At 53.1% G+C, this 16,827-nt stretch overlaps 1 protein-coding gene across 3 annotated transcripts in view; it reads right to left on the reverse strand.

Annotated features, from left to right (window-relative positions):
• Nucleotides 1-860: 860 nt before the first annotated feature.
• Nucleotides 861-16,827, reverse strand: part of MX1 (MX dynamin like GTPase 1) — a 31,202-nt gene continuing 15,235 nt past the window's right edge. For all 3 annotated transcript variants that reach the window (XM_045852476.1, XM_045852477.1, XM_045852478.1), the window contains exons 10-15: nucleotides 15,427-15,549; nucleotides 14,899-15,040; nucleotides 11,071-11,229; nucleotides 8,427-8,503; nucleotides 6,956-7,201; nucleotides 861-1,449 (exon numbers count right to left, since the gene is read on the reverse strand). In XM_045852476.1, coding sequence (XP_045708432.1) covers nucleotides 1,219-1,449; nucleotides 6,956-7,201; nucleotides 8,427-8,503; nucleotides 11,071-11,229; nucleotides 14,899-15,040; nucleotides 15,427-15,549 — 978 coding nt within the window. In that variant the 3' untranslated portion in view covers nucleotides 861-1,218. The remainder of the gene's footprint in view (nucleotides 1,450-6,955; nucleotides 7,202-8,426; nucleotides 8,504-11,070; nucleotides 11,230-14,898; nucleotides 15,041-15,426; nucleotides 15,550-16,827) is intronic.

The raw sequence follows: 16,827 nt of genomic DNA on the forward strand, positions 1-16,827 counted from the left end.
TGTATAAACAGATTCTCACATCGTCCCAAAGCATGGAGCAGCACTGAGCGTCAGAAGTGATCTGGTTGGGGCGGGGGCGGTGATGGGAGGGGACAGTGTAACTAAGCCCATCTCTCCAGCCCCGACAAGCGGTTGCCCGGCTTGGCCAGAAGCCCTTCCTTTCTGGACACCTTGGCGGGAAGGGCTCCCTCTGTCCCTGCTGGTTGTGCAGAGTGGGTCTCTCCGGAAAGCCTTCGCTCACGGGTGGTCCTCTTGAGCACGGCTGGCACACACCTCCTCCCTCTGCTTGTCCCCTGGCCTTCTCTCCTGTAGGCCTGAGATGCTTCAACTCACTTTAAAGGACATGGTACAGGTCCTTTTGGACAACCCCCTCCACCCCCAGCTACAGCCCCATGGTTCAGGGTCCTCCCTGGGCTGTGGCTGGGTATCTGCGAGTGTCCCCGCCCTCACCAGACCAGGAGTCACAACCACTGAGCTCCTGCAGCATAATTGTGCTGAGCATTCCACTGCCTCTGCCTCCCAGACCACCCCCTGCCGGAGTGTCTGCCTGCCAGGCCATCTCTCCTCCGGACTCGGGCATTTGTCTTTGACTCTGAGTAGGTGCCCAGGGGTTTACCAGTTGGAAGCTTGATCAGTGCACACGACAAACAAGCGATGCTGCTTGCTTCGCGCTGTTTACCTCCATCCCTCCTCTCCCTTCAGACTGTGGCGAGTAACCAGACCGCCATCTTTTACTCAAATCCCTTGTCCCGACCCTGGCCAGCCACCGGGGGCAGCATCTGCTCCCTGGGGTTCCTACCTAATGTCATTTTCAGCTTTCCCCCACCTCCCCCCACAATAAAAAAGGCATCAGAGAAATGTCTGTTAGAAAGCGTTTAATACAGATGGATGGGGTGTGACTCCTACAGCATGCATACACATGGTACTAATGGTCCCAAAACATCGCGTGAGTGAGAGGTTGTGGAAAAGAAGCAGGAGATAGCCCTTCTACGGAGCTCGCAGGTGCCGGGGTCTCTGACGCAGACACGGAGAGTGCCTGGGAAGACGACAGACAGCATCCACCCAACCTAAACTACATCCTTCGTGAGGGCGGGCCCTTGAGTATCATGCGAGAGACTGAGTGGCTCATCACAGCCTCCTAGGAGGTCGTGGGTGACTAGCAAAGGTGTAGCTCTCGGGGAGAGGAGTCACAGACACGCGGGCGGGATGGAGCTCAACTTAACCGGGGAATTTGGATAACTCGCGCCGAGCCTTTGTCAGCCGTCCAAGCTGCTCCTTCAAGAACTTCCTCTTGTCGCTGGTGTCACTGCGCTCTGTGAGGAGCAAGTCGTAGTTCTCTCTGTCCTGCAGCAGTTGCAGCATGGCGTTGTTCAGCTTCTGGCCGAACGACCGGAGCATGAAGAACTGGATGATCAGGGGGATCTGGCTGGACAGGTGTTTGCTGGCCTCCTGGAAGGAACAGTTCCCAGAGGGGCTGAGGGGGCATTTGGAAAGGAGAGACTCCCTCTTCACCACATGAGCACCAGGAGGGGCCTGGACCTGGCAGGTTTCAATCCCCTGTCCTCAGGGCAGCAGGGGACCGCCCCCCTACCCCCACCCCAGAGGGCAGAGGGCACCAGCCCGGACTCAAGGGCAAGCTCAACTCCCACTGGCTTGTCCTTATGATTAAAGGATTATTGCTGACAGAAGAGGGTAAAACACGCTCCAAAAAGGTAAATGGACAGAGTCCAAAAGTACACTTTCAAATTATTTACAACTCTGCCCAAAAGACTTTTTATGACTTAAAAAAAATCAACACTGAGATTATTTAGAACAGAGGCTAAGCTATCCAAAGTCACAGAAAGGAGCCCTGTGAGTTCTGTGCAGGTTGAATGGCCGTTTCAACCCTTCCTTCTCTCCCCCGCCCCCCAGTCCCACCTGTCAGTGAAAACGTTCTCTTCCCCAAGACCCGTGTTCTCTCAGGAAGCTAATACATACTCGCACGTAGCAAGCACTGTGACCTCTCTGTGCCTCAGTTGACTTTTCTATAAAATATTAGCTCTGGGCCTCATGGGATGATTAAAAAAGTTCAATGAGCTAAACGATAAAGGTTTAGAAAGTCACCAGGTATGGAATAAGCACTCAGGGAATTTAATCCAGAGGGTTAAATTCCTGTCCAGCAAGGTGGACAGGGCACATATGCTACATGTTCTAGAAGGAAAATAAGCCAGGAGGGTGGCCTGTTCCCAAACTGAAACAGAGGAAAGAAGAGAAGGGACAGGCTGACAGGAGGCATTTCGGAGGGACCCTGGGGGCCGCAGGCATTGAAGTCTGATGTTGGAGAACAGACACAAGCCGAAAGGGGTGGTTAATATCTGGATGACAAAGTCAGGCACCTGAAGTATCTTTTGAGCCTTCCGGTACCAATATGGCTGCCAGAGTCGTTTCCTCATTCTCCTGGAGATCATCCCAAACATCAAAGTTTGGGTGGAAGCAGGAGATAGGTGCCATACAAGCCCTGACCCACATGTAATAAGAACAGTGGCCATCGGGCAGAGCCCCTGGGAGGAGGGGGCGGAGGACGGGTGGAAAGGGAGTAGCATGTGTCAGATTCCTGAAGGGGGTCTAACTGGGGAGCAAGGCTGGAGGTAGAAGCTCCCCCTGGCTGGCACCAAGTTGCTGCCACACAGAGACTCTCACAGATGGGCCGTGTTCGCACGAAACTCTCTTTGGTAGATGGGAAGACATTTTTAAGTGGTGAAAACCAGCTCCTTTGGACCTCTCCCCCATGCCCACAAGGACACCATGCACATTGCTGACCCAGGGAAGTCCACGCCATTTAATGATGCACGTACTGGAGATAACAATGGCTCCAAATGTGCCTGTCACGGACTCTGCGAATGCATTAACTCTCACTGCAAAGGGGAAGGGAGGCTGCGGGTGGGTGGAATATTGCTAATCAGTTGACAGCAAGACAGGGATCGTCTGATTCTGGATTATCTGGTGGATCTGATACAAAGGAGGGAGGCAGACAGGAGAGTCAGAGGGGCGTGTGACTATAGAACAGGAGAGATGCCTACATTTTGGCTGTGGAGATAGAAGAGGGGCCATGAGCCAAGGAGCTAGGGCACCTCTAGAAGATGGACCAGGCAAAGATACAGCGAGGGCCTCAAGAGGGAACACAGCCCTGCCCACAGCTTGATCTGAGCCGGTGAGAATCACACTTAATGGGGAAGAGTGGCTGGCATTCCCGTTCAAACTGGTGGCAAGACAAGGCCGCCTATTGGTTTCACTGCTGTTTCAAGCTGCACTAAAGGGTCCCGAGAAGGCAAGAAAAGGAAGCTGGAGGTTCAGGAGTGGAAAGGGGAGGGAATGGCCAGCTCCCACCAACTGCAGGGGGCTGAGCGTTCACTGGGAAAACTCCAAGCTGCTGCTACTACGGACAACGGGAGGGGGAGAGTGATGGCAAGTACCTCTCCCAACAGCAACCGGAGGAAGAGTGGAAGGGAAGACTCATTCTCGAGAAGGACAGAGCTGAGAACACACGCAGGAAGAAACTGCAGAAACGGGCACAGTCTGCACAAGGAGGAAGCTCCACACGTCTGAGCCCTTAGGAATGGAAAGACCCGCGAAGGTCTCGGACGGGAAGAGTTCCGATTGTGAAGAAGGCATCCACTCTCGCTCTGCAGACCTACAAAGTGAGTGTCACCCTGGTGAGGATGCAAACACTCGTCTTTCCAGAAGGAGCAGGCCGAGTCCACTCTACAATTTACATCAAAGCCGAAGCAAACAAGAACAGCAGGGCAACCTGCACAGAGGGGCGAGCGCCGCCCGCCGCACGCCCACGTCCTCGGCGGCACCGTGCGGAGCGGCGCCAGGCCGGGCCGGCGCGATGGGCACGGAGTGTGGAGACGAACATGGGCCGTCCGGACCACGGACCGGGACGCTATGTGAGAAGGGAGGGACTGCTGACACATGCCGGCACGGGCGGGAACCTTGAGAACGCGATGCTGAGTGAAGTGAGCCGGACTCCAGAGGACTAATGTCCTAGGGGGTCCCTGACAGGAAAATTCGTGGACTCAGAAAGTAGGGTGGCGGGGGAGAGGGATGGGGAGTTCGTGCCTAACGGGAACGAAGTTGCAGTGTGGGAAGATGGGGGAGTCAGGAGGTGGGCGGGCGTGGTGGCTGGCTGGCTGCGCAGCCGTGTGAGTGGGCTGAATGCCACTGAACCACTGAAACGGTTCGAACGGTAGATTTTATGTGATGCACATTTGACCACAGAATATGAAAAAGAAATGGAGGGCACGGGGATCCCTTACTGGACTGGAGAATTGCACATTGTCTAAAGACCTACTGATGTATCATGTCGATGCTGACTCATGAATAGCAAACAGAGAGAGCAGAATTCAGGATCTGGAAAAAGACCGACATACACAGGGAGAGAGTGTGAACGGGTGTATTGCCCACCAGTGGGGACAGGAGAGACTCTTCAGTGACGGTACTGGGACAGCTATTAGCCACCTGGAGCGAGTCTCCTTCCTGGCACCTAACAATTCCACAGGGATCGAAGGTCTAAATATGGGAGTTGAAATGCGTTACTTGAAGAAAATTACTTTTTATAGCACTCAGAGAGACAAAGTCCTTTCATAGTAGGACAGAGGGCACAGAAGCCCCCAAAGAGACGACTCTGAAATCCCACCCGCAAATCTAGAAAACTTCAGCACGGTCTGAAACCACATAAACCAAGTCAGAGGGCAAATGACGAACTCACACAGGGTTTGCATCACGGCCCTCCAGGGGCTAACCCCGCCCTGTAGAAAGAGCCCTGGCTAGCCCTGGCCCCGTGCGGCTCAGTGGGGTTGAGCATCGGCCCGCAAAGAGCAAGGTCGCCAGTTTGATCCCCACTCAGAGCACGTGCCTGAGCCCACGTGCGGGTTTGGTCCCAGCCAGGGCTCGCACAAGAAGCAGCCGATCGGTGTTTCTCTCCCTCTCTTTCTCCCACCCTTCTCCTCTCTCTAAAAATAAATAAAAAGTTTTAAACATGAATCGTCTTGAAAAAAAAAGAAAGAAAAGCTCCGACGGGAGGGACAGTTCACGGAACAGGAGGCAGAAATAAGAGTATCTCGTCGCAACAAGAGAGATGCAAATGAAAACGACAATGAGATGCCATTGCTCACCTATCCTACTGTCCGAAACACCCAACAGTTTCAGGAAAGACTAAGCTGGCAAGTGTGGGAGGAACTAGGCCTTCCACAGGTGGCACTCATCAACATAAAGCAGGTGCTCTCCTCACCCCAGCTGTGATGGTCACTTTCACGCATCAGCTCGGCCAGACGACAGTGCCCAGGCGTCCGATCAAACACCCACCGAGGCGTTCTGTAGGTATGCTTACCATCTACAGTCGGATGGCTTTAATAAAGGAGGTTAGCCTCGATAAGGTGGGTGGGCCTCATCCAATCCACTGAAGGCCTTATGAGCAAAATAGCAAGAAATCCTGCCGGCAGACAGCAACTTGAGCTCCTGCCCGAGAATCTCCAGCCTGCCTTTCCCACCTCGTCCAGCCAGCCCCCACAATCCGTGAGCCAGGGCCTCAAAATGCACTTCTTCATCTGCAGGTGTGTCTTACTGGCTCCGTTTCCGAGGCGCAACCCTGACTAACACACCAGGAACCTCCTTCTTCCTCCGGACACGTGATATGCAAACGAGACTCTTCACTGCAACGCCCCTGTGCCAGCCAAAGGCTGGAAACGAAACGACGTCTGTTAATGGGGAAACGGCTCGGTAGGCCACTACCTCCGTAGGACGGGAGACTCAGCCGCCGTGGAAGAACAGGGCGTCTCCCCGCGAACTGAGGTGGAACGCTCTCCAGGGAACAGCCAAGGAAGCAAGAGGCGGATCGGCACACGCTGCTAACCTCGGTGTGAAAACAGTCTGCATACGTGCACGGGTTGCACACACACGTCAGCTGTCCCGCAGGGGAGCTAGAGACACTGGAGGCCTGCTTCTGCCGCCTCCGGGAGGGGGGGGACACGGCGGTGGGAGACCCACTTAGCGCCGTCCCTCACTCTCGTCGTCGCATTGTGCGCGCGCATTACCTCCCCTCGCAGGTTCTCCGAGGCAGGCGAGAGAGGACAGGAGGTAAGCTTGGCTGTAGGAGAGGCCGAGGCGCACCGTGTCCTTCTGCCCTGGCTTCCACGGGCTCCGCTCCCAAGTGCGCCCCCTGCCGGGGCTTGTGGGAAACGCAGTTCGACCCCTGGGACTCAGCCTCGCGGCTCAGAGCCTCGGGGTGTGGTCTCTCTCCTGCAGCACCGCACTCCCCTGGGAGCCCACTACAGGCGCAGCATCTCGGCCCCACCGCAGACCTGCGGCCCACCCCTGCATTTCAACAAGACGCCAGGAGGTCAAGCTTGAGAAGCACTGCCTTCGGCACACAAAGAGTGGAAGGATGGACACACTGGGTGAAGCAAGAGATTCCTATACCGGCTTTACCTGACCGGAGTTTTCCATATCAGAGTGGTTCTCACTGAGGTGTGCTCAGCTGAGCTGTGCAGCCTTCCCGGGTGTGAATCAGATGACCCTTCCTAGGACTGCAAATACGGAGTAGCCACCAAAGCACGCATCTCCATGTGGAGCTTCCACGTGGCGGGCCGCCCTCGTCACCCACCGCCTCGCTAAGGGGCGTCCGCGCACGCACCCCACTGCACGGTCACTAGAAGCCTGTGAGGGGAGACCCTTGTACGGAGAAGAAAGCTGAGGCTCGGAGAGGTTAAGGAACTTGGCCTGGGCCAGCCAGCCAATCAACAGCAGACGTGAGCGGCTGGCTCTAAGCCACAGCGCTCTGTCATCATCTAAGGTGAGTGGTTTCCACGGAGCGTAACAAAGGGCTGAGAGACAGAGCCGGCCAGCGGGCACCTTAAAGAGACCGTAAGACGGGAAATGAGACCAAAACCACCTTCTGAGGCACGCGCAGACTCACCTGGTGGTAGGCCCACAGGTGTTGGTGGATCTCCTCGAGGAAGCTTTGGGAAGACTTCTTTTGGGAAGGCGCACCGGAACCGGAGGATTTCATCTTTTCTTCTTCCAATTCCTTCTCTCTGATCTTCCCCAACCAAGTCCGATACTCGTGGTCTTGGCAGTAGATGATCTGCTCCATCTGGAACTGAAGTCGGATGCACTTCTCGGCCTCTTCTTCTTGTTTCACCTTAATGTCTTCGATTTTGGCCTGACACACACGAGAAACACAACCACCCTTCCCTCGAGAGATGAACCACCGCGTCCCGGGGAAACGGGCCCTATGCCAAGTCCACGGAGAGTCCGCAGGTTCTCCACCTCGGACTGAAGCGGCACACTGCTCAGGGGGCGGCCTTCCACGCCCCACCCTGGCTTATCTGAGACAGGGTCTCCACCCCACGGACGGCCAGAACCGCCCGGAGAGGCTGGGCCACTCGTGCGGCCAGACCCCTGGTCCCCAGAGCCTGGGAACCCGCAGGGCTGTGTCTCAGGGCCTGCGCGGGCCAGCTCCTTCCAGCCTTTCACGGGCTTTCCCCCCCGAGGAGGCGTGTGTCTCCAGCAGGGAGCTGGCTCGCTGGGGTTCGAGGAAGGGCGGATTTGAGTGAGTCAGTCCACGTCTCTCTCTTTGTGTTTTTTGGTTTAGGGGATTCAGAGAAACGGGCTGCCCGGAAACTCAGGGAGCTCTTCCACGCAGAAAACATCCGAACCCCACCCCCACGGGCCTCACTGAGTGCCACGGTGCCAGGCGTGGCCTCACAGCCTCCTAAGGAAGCCACTCGCGCCGGCGATTTGCAGACGGGGCGCTGGAGGTGCAGGCAGCCTCCGGGGGCCGGCCCTGGACCTCCAGCGTGTGCGGGGCAGAGCTGGCCCGCCCATCTGTGTGTGTGTGTGTGCGTGCGTGGTGCTAGGGACTGAGTGTGTGTGTTCCCCCAAAGCCATATATTAGACGCCCAATTCCAATGTGATGGCGCCATATTCTGTCATGTACAACGCACACTTTTTAGCCCACATTTTTGAGGGAAAAATAAGGATGTGCATGACGCATGGGTATATGGATTACATACCATGGGTACAGTAATCCTGTGTATGATGTGCACAAAACCACGGGCACACGTGATACACAGCAAAATGCGGTATCGGGGGGTTGGGAGGCTTTGGTAGGCCTAGGTCCCGAGAATGGAGTCCTCACAATTAATGGGGTTAGTGCCTTCATAAAAAGAGACACCACAGGTCTGTCTCTGTCTCTCTCTCTCTGAGTCTTTGCTTTTAATCAGACTTCCCTGGTCATATCGTTAGTAAGATCCACCAATAAGCTTCACGATTTGATTCTCAAAACATATAATAAAATTGCAATGCTCTTAATCCAAGAAATCTATTTTCTCGTGTCAGGATTAATTATCATTATTTTTTAAAAAATAAACAACGGTCGGTTTTACCTTGCAGACTTTGAGGAAGTTGAAATATTCCTCATAATTTTTCTTGGTGACATTTGTGAAGGCATCGTGGACTATTTCTGATGAAAGAAAGACAAAAAAAAACAGAGTCTGTAGAATCATTCATCATCCTTGCAAGTTGCACAAAGAGGAAGAAACTGGCGGGGAAGAAACGCCCCGCCCTCCATCCACGCCCCACGCCCCGCCCCCCGCCCCCACCTGCACCGCTCCCCTCCCGGAGAGAGGCATACTTTTTTTTTTTTGGCTCAAGAACTCCCTAGAAGAATTTTAAAGCCCAAATGTCCCCTGGCATACTCAGGTGACAGGCAAAGTTTTCATCCCGAGTACAAATAGTTGCCAAGAAGAGAATTTCTGGAAAGTTATAAATGTATCAATATTTTGTAGTGAAACCTTACTACGTCACGGTTTCAAATTTATCAATGGGATCGACATGTCGACATTATCTATTTGAAAAGAAATACAGGAAAAAGCCCTGGAATCAGAAAATTTACATTATTTTTATTTTCAAAAACTGTATTTCCGTGCGACTTTCTCGCAGAATTTTATCCTGAGATGACGTACAGTGTCTTTATGCTTGAAAATCTTTGACTGACTTCACAGCTTATCTTTCTAAAAAAGAAGTTTACACACACACACACACATATATATATATATATATATATGTTTTGAAGTTACTTCTATGGCTATAAGGCTCTTAGCACTGCGTAATTTCTTCAGGAATGGATAAAGACAGCACAGCTGGCTGGCACAAGACCGTGTCAGATTTTGGCATAGAATTATTGAGCCGAAAGGTAAACCTTTATTAGAAACACATGGTCTAATGAGCCGTCACGAGGCCCTGACTGGTGTGCCTCAGTTGCTTGGGGCGTCACCCCCCCAGATGGAAAGGTCACCAGTTCTATTCCCAGTCAGGGGACAGGCCTGGGTTGCGGCCTCGGACCCCCCTTGGGGGGGCATACGAGGGGCAACCCATGGATGCTTCTCTCCCACATGGATGTTTCTCCCTGTCTCCCTCCCTTCCCCTCTCTCCAAACATAAGTAACTATTTTTTAAAAGGAGCCGTTATGAGGCCATCCCCCAGTAACCCACGAAGGATTGTTACTTATTGCTAAAGCGAGGCTGTTGGAGCCTGCGTGGGGCAGTGTCCGCCGAGGAGTGGACGGAGAGAGGAGATCTGGTGACGCCCCAGAAGCCAAGGAGCAAAGCAGGGGAAAAAGAGGGCAGTCGGCACCATACACACTGCATTTGTCCTCACGGGCTGCGGACAGCGTCCCATCTACACGTGACAAAGGTAAGACCACCCAGAGAAGACCCCAAACACTCGGAGATTTCAAACAGGCAGAGTGTGCTGAGACTGCAAGGCGGCCACAGCAGGGGAACAGAGTGGAGGTGTTGCGTCCTAAGAAATACGTGTTTGGTTTTTGCCCCTGGTTCCTGGCACGGAGTTGCTAGATCCCTTGGGGTTTCCTGCGGGGGTAAGAGCATCTCTCGTTCTGAAGAGGGGACTCGGGGTGGCCCGGCACCTCTTCAGGGTGGAAACTGGAGGCCAGGAAGAGCAAGCGTTGATCAGAAGCCTGGAACTTTTCAGTCCGGCCTTCTTCCTCCCCTCCCCAGCCTCGGGGGAGACAGGCAGGCAGGAGGGAGGAAGACTGAGTTAACAACTGCTTCTGCCTACGAGATCCCTGATCGTACTGCCATCAACACTGCCACATGACAGGGCTCAGAGAGCGTTTAGGTCAGTGACACAAATCCATGCCAAGAGGGCGGTGGCCTCCTAGTCCATGGGCTCTGGACTTGGGATACCTCTGGGCCTTGCTCTAGGCACCTGTTCCATTTGCTTGCTTTGTGATCAATCCTTTACAACAAGTCAGTCAAGGTAAGTAAAGGGTGGTCCTGGGTCCCGTGTTCCAGCAAATTACTGACCCTGGGGAGACTCCAGGAAGTCCGACTTGCAGAGGACCGGTGGCTGCCGCCAGAAGTGGGGCAGTCTTGGGGAAGCGAGCCCTCAGGCTGTGGGTTCTGTGCTGACCCCGGGGGAGTTAGTGCCAGAACTGAACTGAATTGTGGAATGCCCAGTTGATGTCCAGGGAATTAGAGAGCTGGTTGGGTTTGGAACAAAAACCCTATAAACGGAGCCACTTTAAAGTGGAGAAACTGCCTCCCACGTCTTACGCCTCAAACTTTGGAATGTTACAACAGGCAAAATAACCTTGGGACTGGGCCTAAGGCAACATTGTGTCCTCAAGGACTGTTTGCAAGGATAACAAGCAAGCAGATAGGATGATGACAGCCCTGGAAATTAGAAAACATTGTTTCGAATTAGCACCACTACGTTGTATTACATTATCTGCCCTGACAGCAACGCCTTCCTTCTACGGATGTAGCTGTCCCCCCTTGTTTCTCCTCAGTACCCCTGGCCTTTGCCTCCCAATCAGAACACGATCGGGGCTCCCGCTTGAATCAGTGTTTCCAGAATAGCGATTCTTCTGTTTGGAACTCAAATAAAATAACGTTGCCTGTCACGTTGGCGTTTCACTTTTAGGTCAACAGGTTCTTGGTACTGGAAGACACCCCAGAGGAGGCTCAGAAGGCTGACGCTGTCCTCAAAGAGGAAGCAAGGACTCACTGGTTACGTTGTGCAGCATGTCCAGAGCTGGCTCCTCCAGGGTTTTAAGTTGCTCTCTTACAAGGTTCTCAAATGTCTTGTAATTCACGAATCCCGGCAGCTCTCTGCCACGGTGCCGGTTTTCAAACTCCATGATCTTCTTCACAGTTTTCTGATAACCTAGCATCAGACAGAAGAGGTCGGAGTTATTTTACAAAAATAATATGGCATGTTTTTTTTTTTTTTAAACACAATCATACCCTTCTGGACTTTCTGAAAGCACAGAGGAGCAAGGGAAAAAGTCAAAGCTGATTTGCAAATCGAAAACCATCAGGGGTTGCAACAAAGAAACAGAGCTCCACATCCGTTTCCTCGCTCACCTGGAGATGGCAAGGACAGAGACAGGATGAAATGCCAGAAAGCGGTGAATGCAGACAAATTCTGAAAAAAAGGTACTTGAGTATGGAATGTCACACATCCAGTTTGGTTTTCACCAAAGCCATTGTATCGTAATAGAATATTGGGACCTGCAGTTCCTTTAGAAAGTAGGACGGGCCCCCGCCACGGTGGCTCAGTTGGTTGGACATCGCCCCGCCAACCCAGAGGACGCCAGTTCGACTCCTGGGTCGGCACACCTGCCTGGGTTTCAGGTTCGGTCCCCCGTCAGGCACGTGTGGAAGGCAACGGGTCGATGTTTCTCTCTCGCACCAGTGTGTCTCTCCCTCCCCTCCCCTCCCCTCTCTCTAAAAAAATTTTTGAAATTTGTTTTACAGTAGGATTGACCATGAACACCATCTGGAATCTGCCACACGTCACTTCTTTGTGTGCTTCCCCTGAGTGGGAAGTATTTACAGGTCAAAGGGGATGACCTAGGACCTGGGCCCATGACCTCCCATTAATGCGATCCGGTATCACTGTTTACTAGATACAAACCACTTCACGTGTTCTTTCTACTTTTGAAATTCTTTTTCCTCTCAACGCACTGGATTGCGGAGAACACCGCCCCCCCCCGCCCCCCCGCCCAGGGGAGAGTATTCGGCAGGGCCCTGGGCTCTCTTTTTGAAGCACTCACCAGGGATGGCAGCCTGGGTACCCTTTCGTGGCCAGGAGATATTGTCTCATCAAAAAAAAAAAATGTAGTGTCACAGGTTCGATTCCCAGCCAGGGTACATGCCTGGGTTGCAGGCCATGACCCCCAGTGACCACACATTGATGTCTCTCTCTCTCTCTCTCTCCCTCCCTTCCCTCTCTGAAAAATAAATAAATAAAATCTTAAAAAAATTAGTGTCGCAGGTTTCATTCCCAGTCAGGGCACACGCCTGGGTTGCAGGCCATGACCCCCAGCAACCGCACATTGATGTCTCTCTATCTCCCTCCCTTCCCTCTTTAAAAATAAATCAAATCTTTTAAAAAATCTTAAAAAAAATGTAAAGTGAACTACAGTTCCTATGTTATAAAATGCACCCAATTTGAGTGCACAATTCACAGGCTTTTAGTATACTCACAGCCGTGCGATCACTGCCTCGCTCTAGTCCTCCGAAATTCCCATCGTCCCCAGAACCCTGTCCTCGCCGGCAGGCCCTCCCCACCTCCCTCCGCCCTCAGCCCCTGCAAACCACAGATCCCCTTTCTGCCTCTGTGGGTCTGCCTACTCTGCACCCGTCCCATGAACAGAACCCCGCCGGCAACGCGTGGCTTTCTGGTGCCTCGCTTCTCTCCCTTAGCACGAGTCCCCAAGCTTCCTCCGTGCCTGCCGTGGCCTGTGTGAGGGCGTCACGCCTTTCCGCGGCCCGGTGACATTCCATTGCACAGGGCTACGGTGTTACAGGGAGAGGACAGCGGGCTGCACACCGAGGAGAGAGGCCTCGGGAGGAACTAGCCCTGACCACACCTCGGTCTTGACCTTCTAACCCCCAGCATTGGAAGGCAAGAAACTTCTGTTGCTGAATAAGACAGCCAGCCTCCGGTGCTTTGCTACAGCAACCCTAGCAGACCAACACCCATGCATAGGCCCTGTTTTTCTTTATCCAATCATCAGCTGGTGGACATTCGAGTTGTTCCTGTTTTTGTGGCTCTTGAAATGTCTGCCCAGACGATGCATATACAAATTTTGCTCCAACATGTTTTCATTCTCTTGCGTATATATATGCATATAGTGGGGATATATATATATATATATATATATATATATATATATATATATATATATATAGCTGCTGGCCCCCGGGCTTTGTGAGGAACTGCCACAATGTTTCTCAGAGCGGTTACACGGCCCGCGTTTCCTCCAGCAGTGTAGGCGTGTTCTCCTCCCTCCACACTCTTGCAGGGCCCCCTCGTCTGTCTTTCTGATGACAGCCATCCCCATACCTGTGAGGGGGGATCTCATGCTGGGCTGGGCTTACGTCTCTCCCATGGCTAATGATACTGAGCTTCTTTTCACGTGCTTACTGACCACCTGCATGTCTTATTTTTGGAGAAATGCCCATTCCAACCCTTTGTCCGTCTTTAAATCAGATCCTTTGTCTTTGTGTTCTTGATACAGACTGGGCACGAGAAACCCATCAGATCTATGATTTGCAACTATCTCCTCCCATTCTGTGGGTTACCTGAAAACACACACACAAAACTTTAATTTTGAGGAAGTCCAATTTGTCTACTTTTTCCTTTGTTGCTCATGCTTCAGGCATCCTACCTAACAAACCATTGCCCTGGACCACGCCCAGATCACGAAGATTTAGCCCTGTGTCCTCCTGAGTTTTATAGTTTTAGCTCTTGCGTTTTAGTTCCTGACCCATTCTGAGTTACTTTTTGTAGAGGGGGTGAGTCAGGGGTCCAAATTCTCCTGCTGGTGGCTGTCCAGTGATTTGTAACTGATACTTGGCTAGGAGAAATTTAGCATTAAAAAAAAAAAAAAGGAGCTCTTTCCTCACAGGCCACACACCATAAACACTGGTGCCGTCCCACGGACCATGCCGGTGGAGCAGCCCACGAGGGGTTGGCCAGAATCGAGCTCTGTGCTCCTCCTCGAAACGGGTGAAAAGGGTCTTTTCCTCGCGTGAGAATGCGCACGGCAGGGGTTCAACCCTCTGCTCTGTGGCTGGCGAGGGACCGCCCCAGACACGAGCCCCCCCTGGCGTTCTCCATCAGGCGCACGGTTCCCCATCCTGTCCCGCCCTCCGGCCCCCTCTGCCAGGGAACAGATGGACTCCAACGTGTGGCCCAGAGTTGTGGAAAAAAATGTAATTGTACGATATGTTTTCCCACGTATGTCACTCAAAGCCGAGCACAGTCTAGCCGGGGCTCTGCCCAGCTGAAATAAATGATGGAACCCCACCATTTTGCCTGAATCAAAGCGCAATTACCAGACTATTTCTTTCGGCTGCTACAGCCTTCTCATTGGCCAACACAGGATTTCCTCTAGGTTCCTTGAAGTGTTAAAAAGTAAATTTCAGACCACATGTTCTACCTTTTTCAGACCCTTGAGGATTTAATGATGTAAGGGTGGCCCCCCCTTTTTTTTATTGCTGTGGCTACAAAGTGCACTAAGATACAGGTCCCACTTCAAGACCTCGGCCCGTTAGTCAAGATCCATCTGGGTCATTTCACCATTTGCCACGCAGAGAGCGTGACACACAGACCACGAAGACCCACTGCCTTCTTCTAGAAGCCTCTACCGAGGTCCTCTGACATAGATGCTCGCTGGCTCGGGGCCCGCGCTGTGGAACAGAGCAAGCGTGGCTCTGCATCACTAACGCCTCATGCCCACCGCCCTTGCCAACTGCACCCCCGCCTTCCCAGCCCCCCACTTCAGCCCCATGTGCCAGGGTGGCAGTGGCCCCTTGCACTCACTCTTGTTGAAACTGGAATGAACCTTTTGGCTCCATTGGCAAAACTCATTCCGGATTTTGTTGAACATCCGAGTGTTGCCCTCTTCCACGAATTCCTCCCCGTCTATTAAAGTGCGGATGTCCTCATTAAATGCTTTGATTTTCTGCAAAGAAGAGATATAAGTGGAGCTATTGCAAACGCAGGCGTTGAGAGGGATAGGAGGTCATGTGTGTGTGCTGAGGGTGGGTGGGTCATTCTTTGCTGCCTCTGGGCCACTGTGCGGTGATGGAAAAGGAGAGGCTCGGCCACCAGGCCACCCCACGCTCCACTGACCGCCTGCAGGGTCTCGGGGGAGTCTCATGATGAAGTGTCAAAGGGCAATGGGACCGTCCGCCCGCTACACCCCACCCCACCCTGCCTTCTGCCCATCGGCCCCGGCGCCTTTCTGCCACACAGTGGGCAGAAGGAGAAAGAAGTGCCTGGGGCGCCCGGCCCCTTGAGCACATCTCACACACGGTCCCCCGACGTGACGCCACCAGCAATACTCACTTCGATCAGAAAGATCATTTTTTCACCTTCCTCTTCCGGGATGTCCGTCCCACACTTCTGTAAATCCTCTGTGACTTTCTCCTGCTTCTCCTTTATTTGGTTTTCTAGCTGGGGCAGAGATTTCTGAAGAAGACAGAGAGACAAGATCTTGGAAATACATCAATGTGAACAGGGAATGAAAAAGAAGGTCCCAGGCTTCCTTCTGAAGGTGCAAGGCAGGTGAGCAGTGCATTTGACCTCCTGGCTTCCTCTAGAAAGACTTGCCAGAAGGAGGGAGGGCCCTGTTAGCCGCCGCCCCCCCCCCCACCAGGCCTGCCCGCTGTCCTGCTCCCAGGCCGAGAGCTGCAGAGCCATGTCGAGAAGACCGCTCTGCGCGGAGGGATCCCAGGCCCCGTGAAAGCAGCGCAACGAGCCATTCCTTGCCTGACCCACTAACACGAACTCTGCAGGGAGGTTAGAGAGAGCCATGTGCCTAGCGGGTCCTGAAAAAAGTGGCAGTTGCAACAATTTGAGATGCAGCAACTTGTATGTTGTTTAGAGGTGAAAAGTCATCAGGGACTTCGGACCCTAATGACACGGTTGGTTGCATGTGCTGGCTCCGCCTCCCGCGGCAAACATCTAAAAAACACCGGCTCTTCTGGCACAAGCACCCCTTTCAACGTGCCAGTCAGCTGGCAGGGACCTAACAGACACTTGGAAGCCACAGCCAGGTGACAGGGAGCACTCAGGAATGCAAGAGGAAAGCCAGGTTTGGCCTCAAGGGCATTTGTAGGGGAGCAAACTTGAGCTCCGCGTTCAGAGGAATGGACTCAGTGACGCCCATGGGCTTGCTCTAGGTAGGAATCTCATGAGTGAGCACCTTCTCTCTACACAGAGCCGGGACCCCGACAGCTGGGTTCTCACTGTAAGGGAGCCACAACCCTACCTACCAGCCTGCCCCCGGGAGGCTGCATGCAACACTGGAACCCTGGAGACATGTCGGGTGTGGGGGGAGAGAATCTCCACAGAGAAGCCAGCCCTCAAACTGGTTTGCCGCCCAAATTCACACTCGCGGAATGGTCCCCCCAAACCTCAAGCTGAAAAGCTAAAGCGGTTCAAGCCGGGAGCCCCTCCAGGCGTCTGGAGAAGCAAACGCTGCCTCTTTCTGAAGATACCTCATTTGAGTGCACAGTGCATATTTGCTTCCACAAATATCCACAGGCCACGTTCCGAGAGAGACAGGCCCACAGTCCAAAGTCCAGCCCAGGTCAATGTGGGCGATGACCAGCAACACCCAGCACACTGGGATTCTGATACTGGACTCGTGAAGGTCAAGATACAATGGAAGTATGTGCAAAGACATATTTTAAAAGGACTGCAAGTGGGAACAAGAAGAGACTGTCCAGACAGATTGGAAGAGAA

The sequence above is a fragment of the Phyllostomus hastatus genome, unplaced genomic scaffold, assembly GCF_019186645.2.
Source record: "Phyllostomus hastatus isolate PE091 unplaced genomic scaffold, TTU_PhHast_1.1 phas_contig_948, whole genome shotgun sequence".
NCBI classification, from domain to species: Eukaryota; Metazoa; Chordata; class Mammalia; order Chiroptera; family Phyllostomidae; genus Phyllostomus; species Phyllostomus hastatus.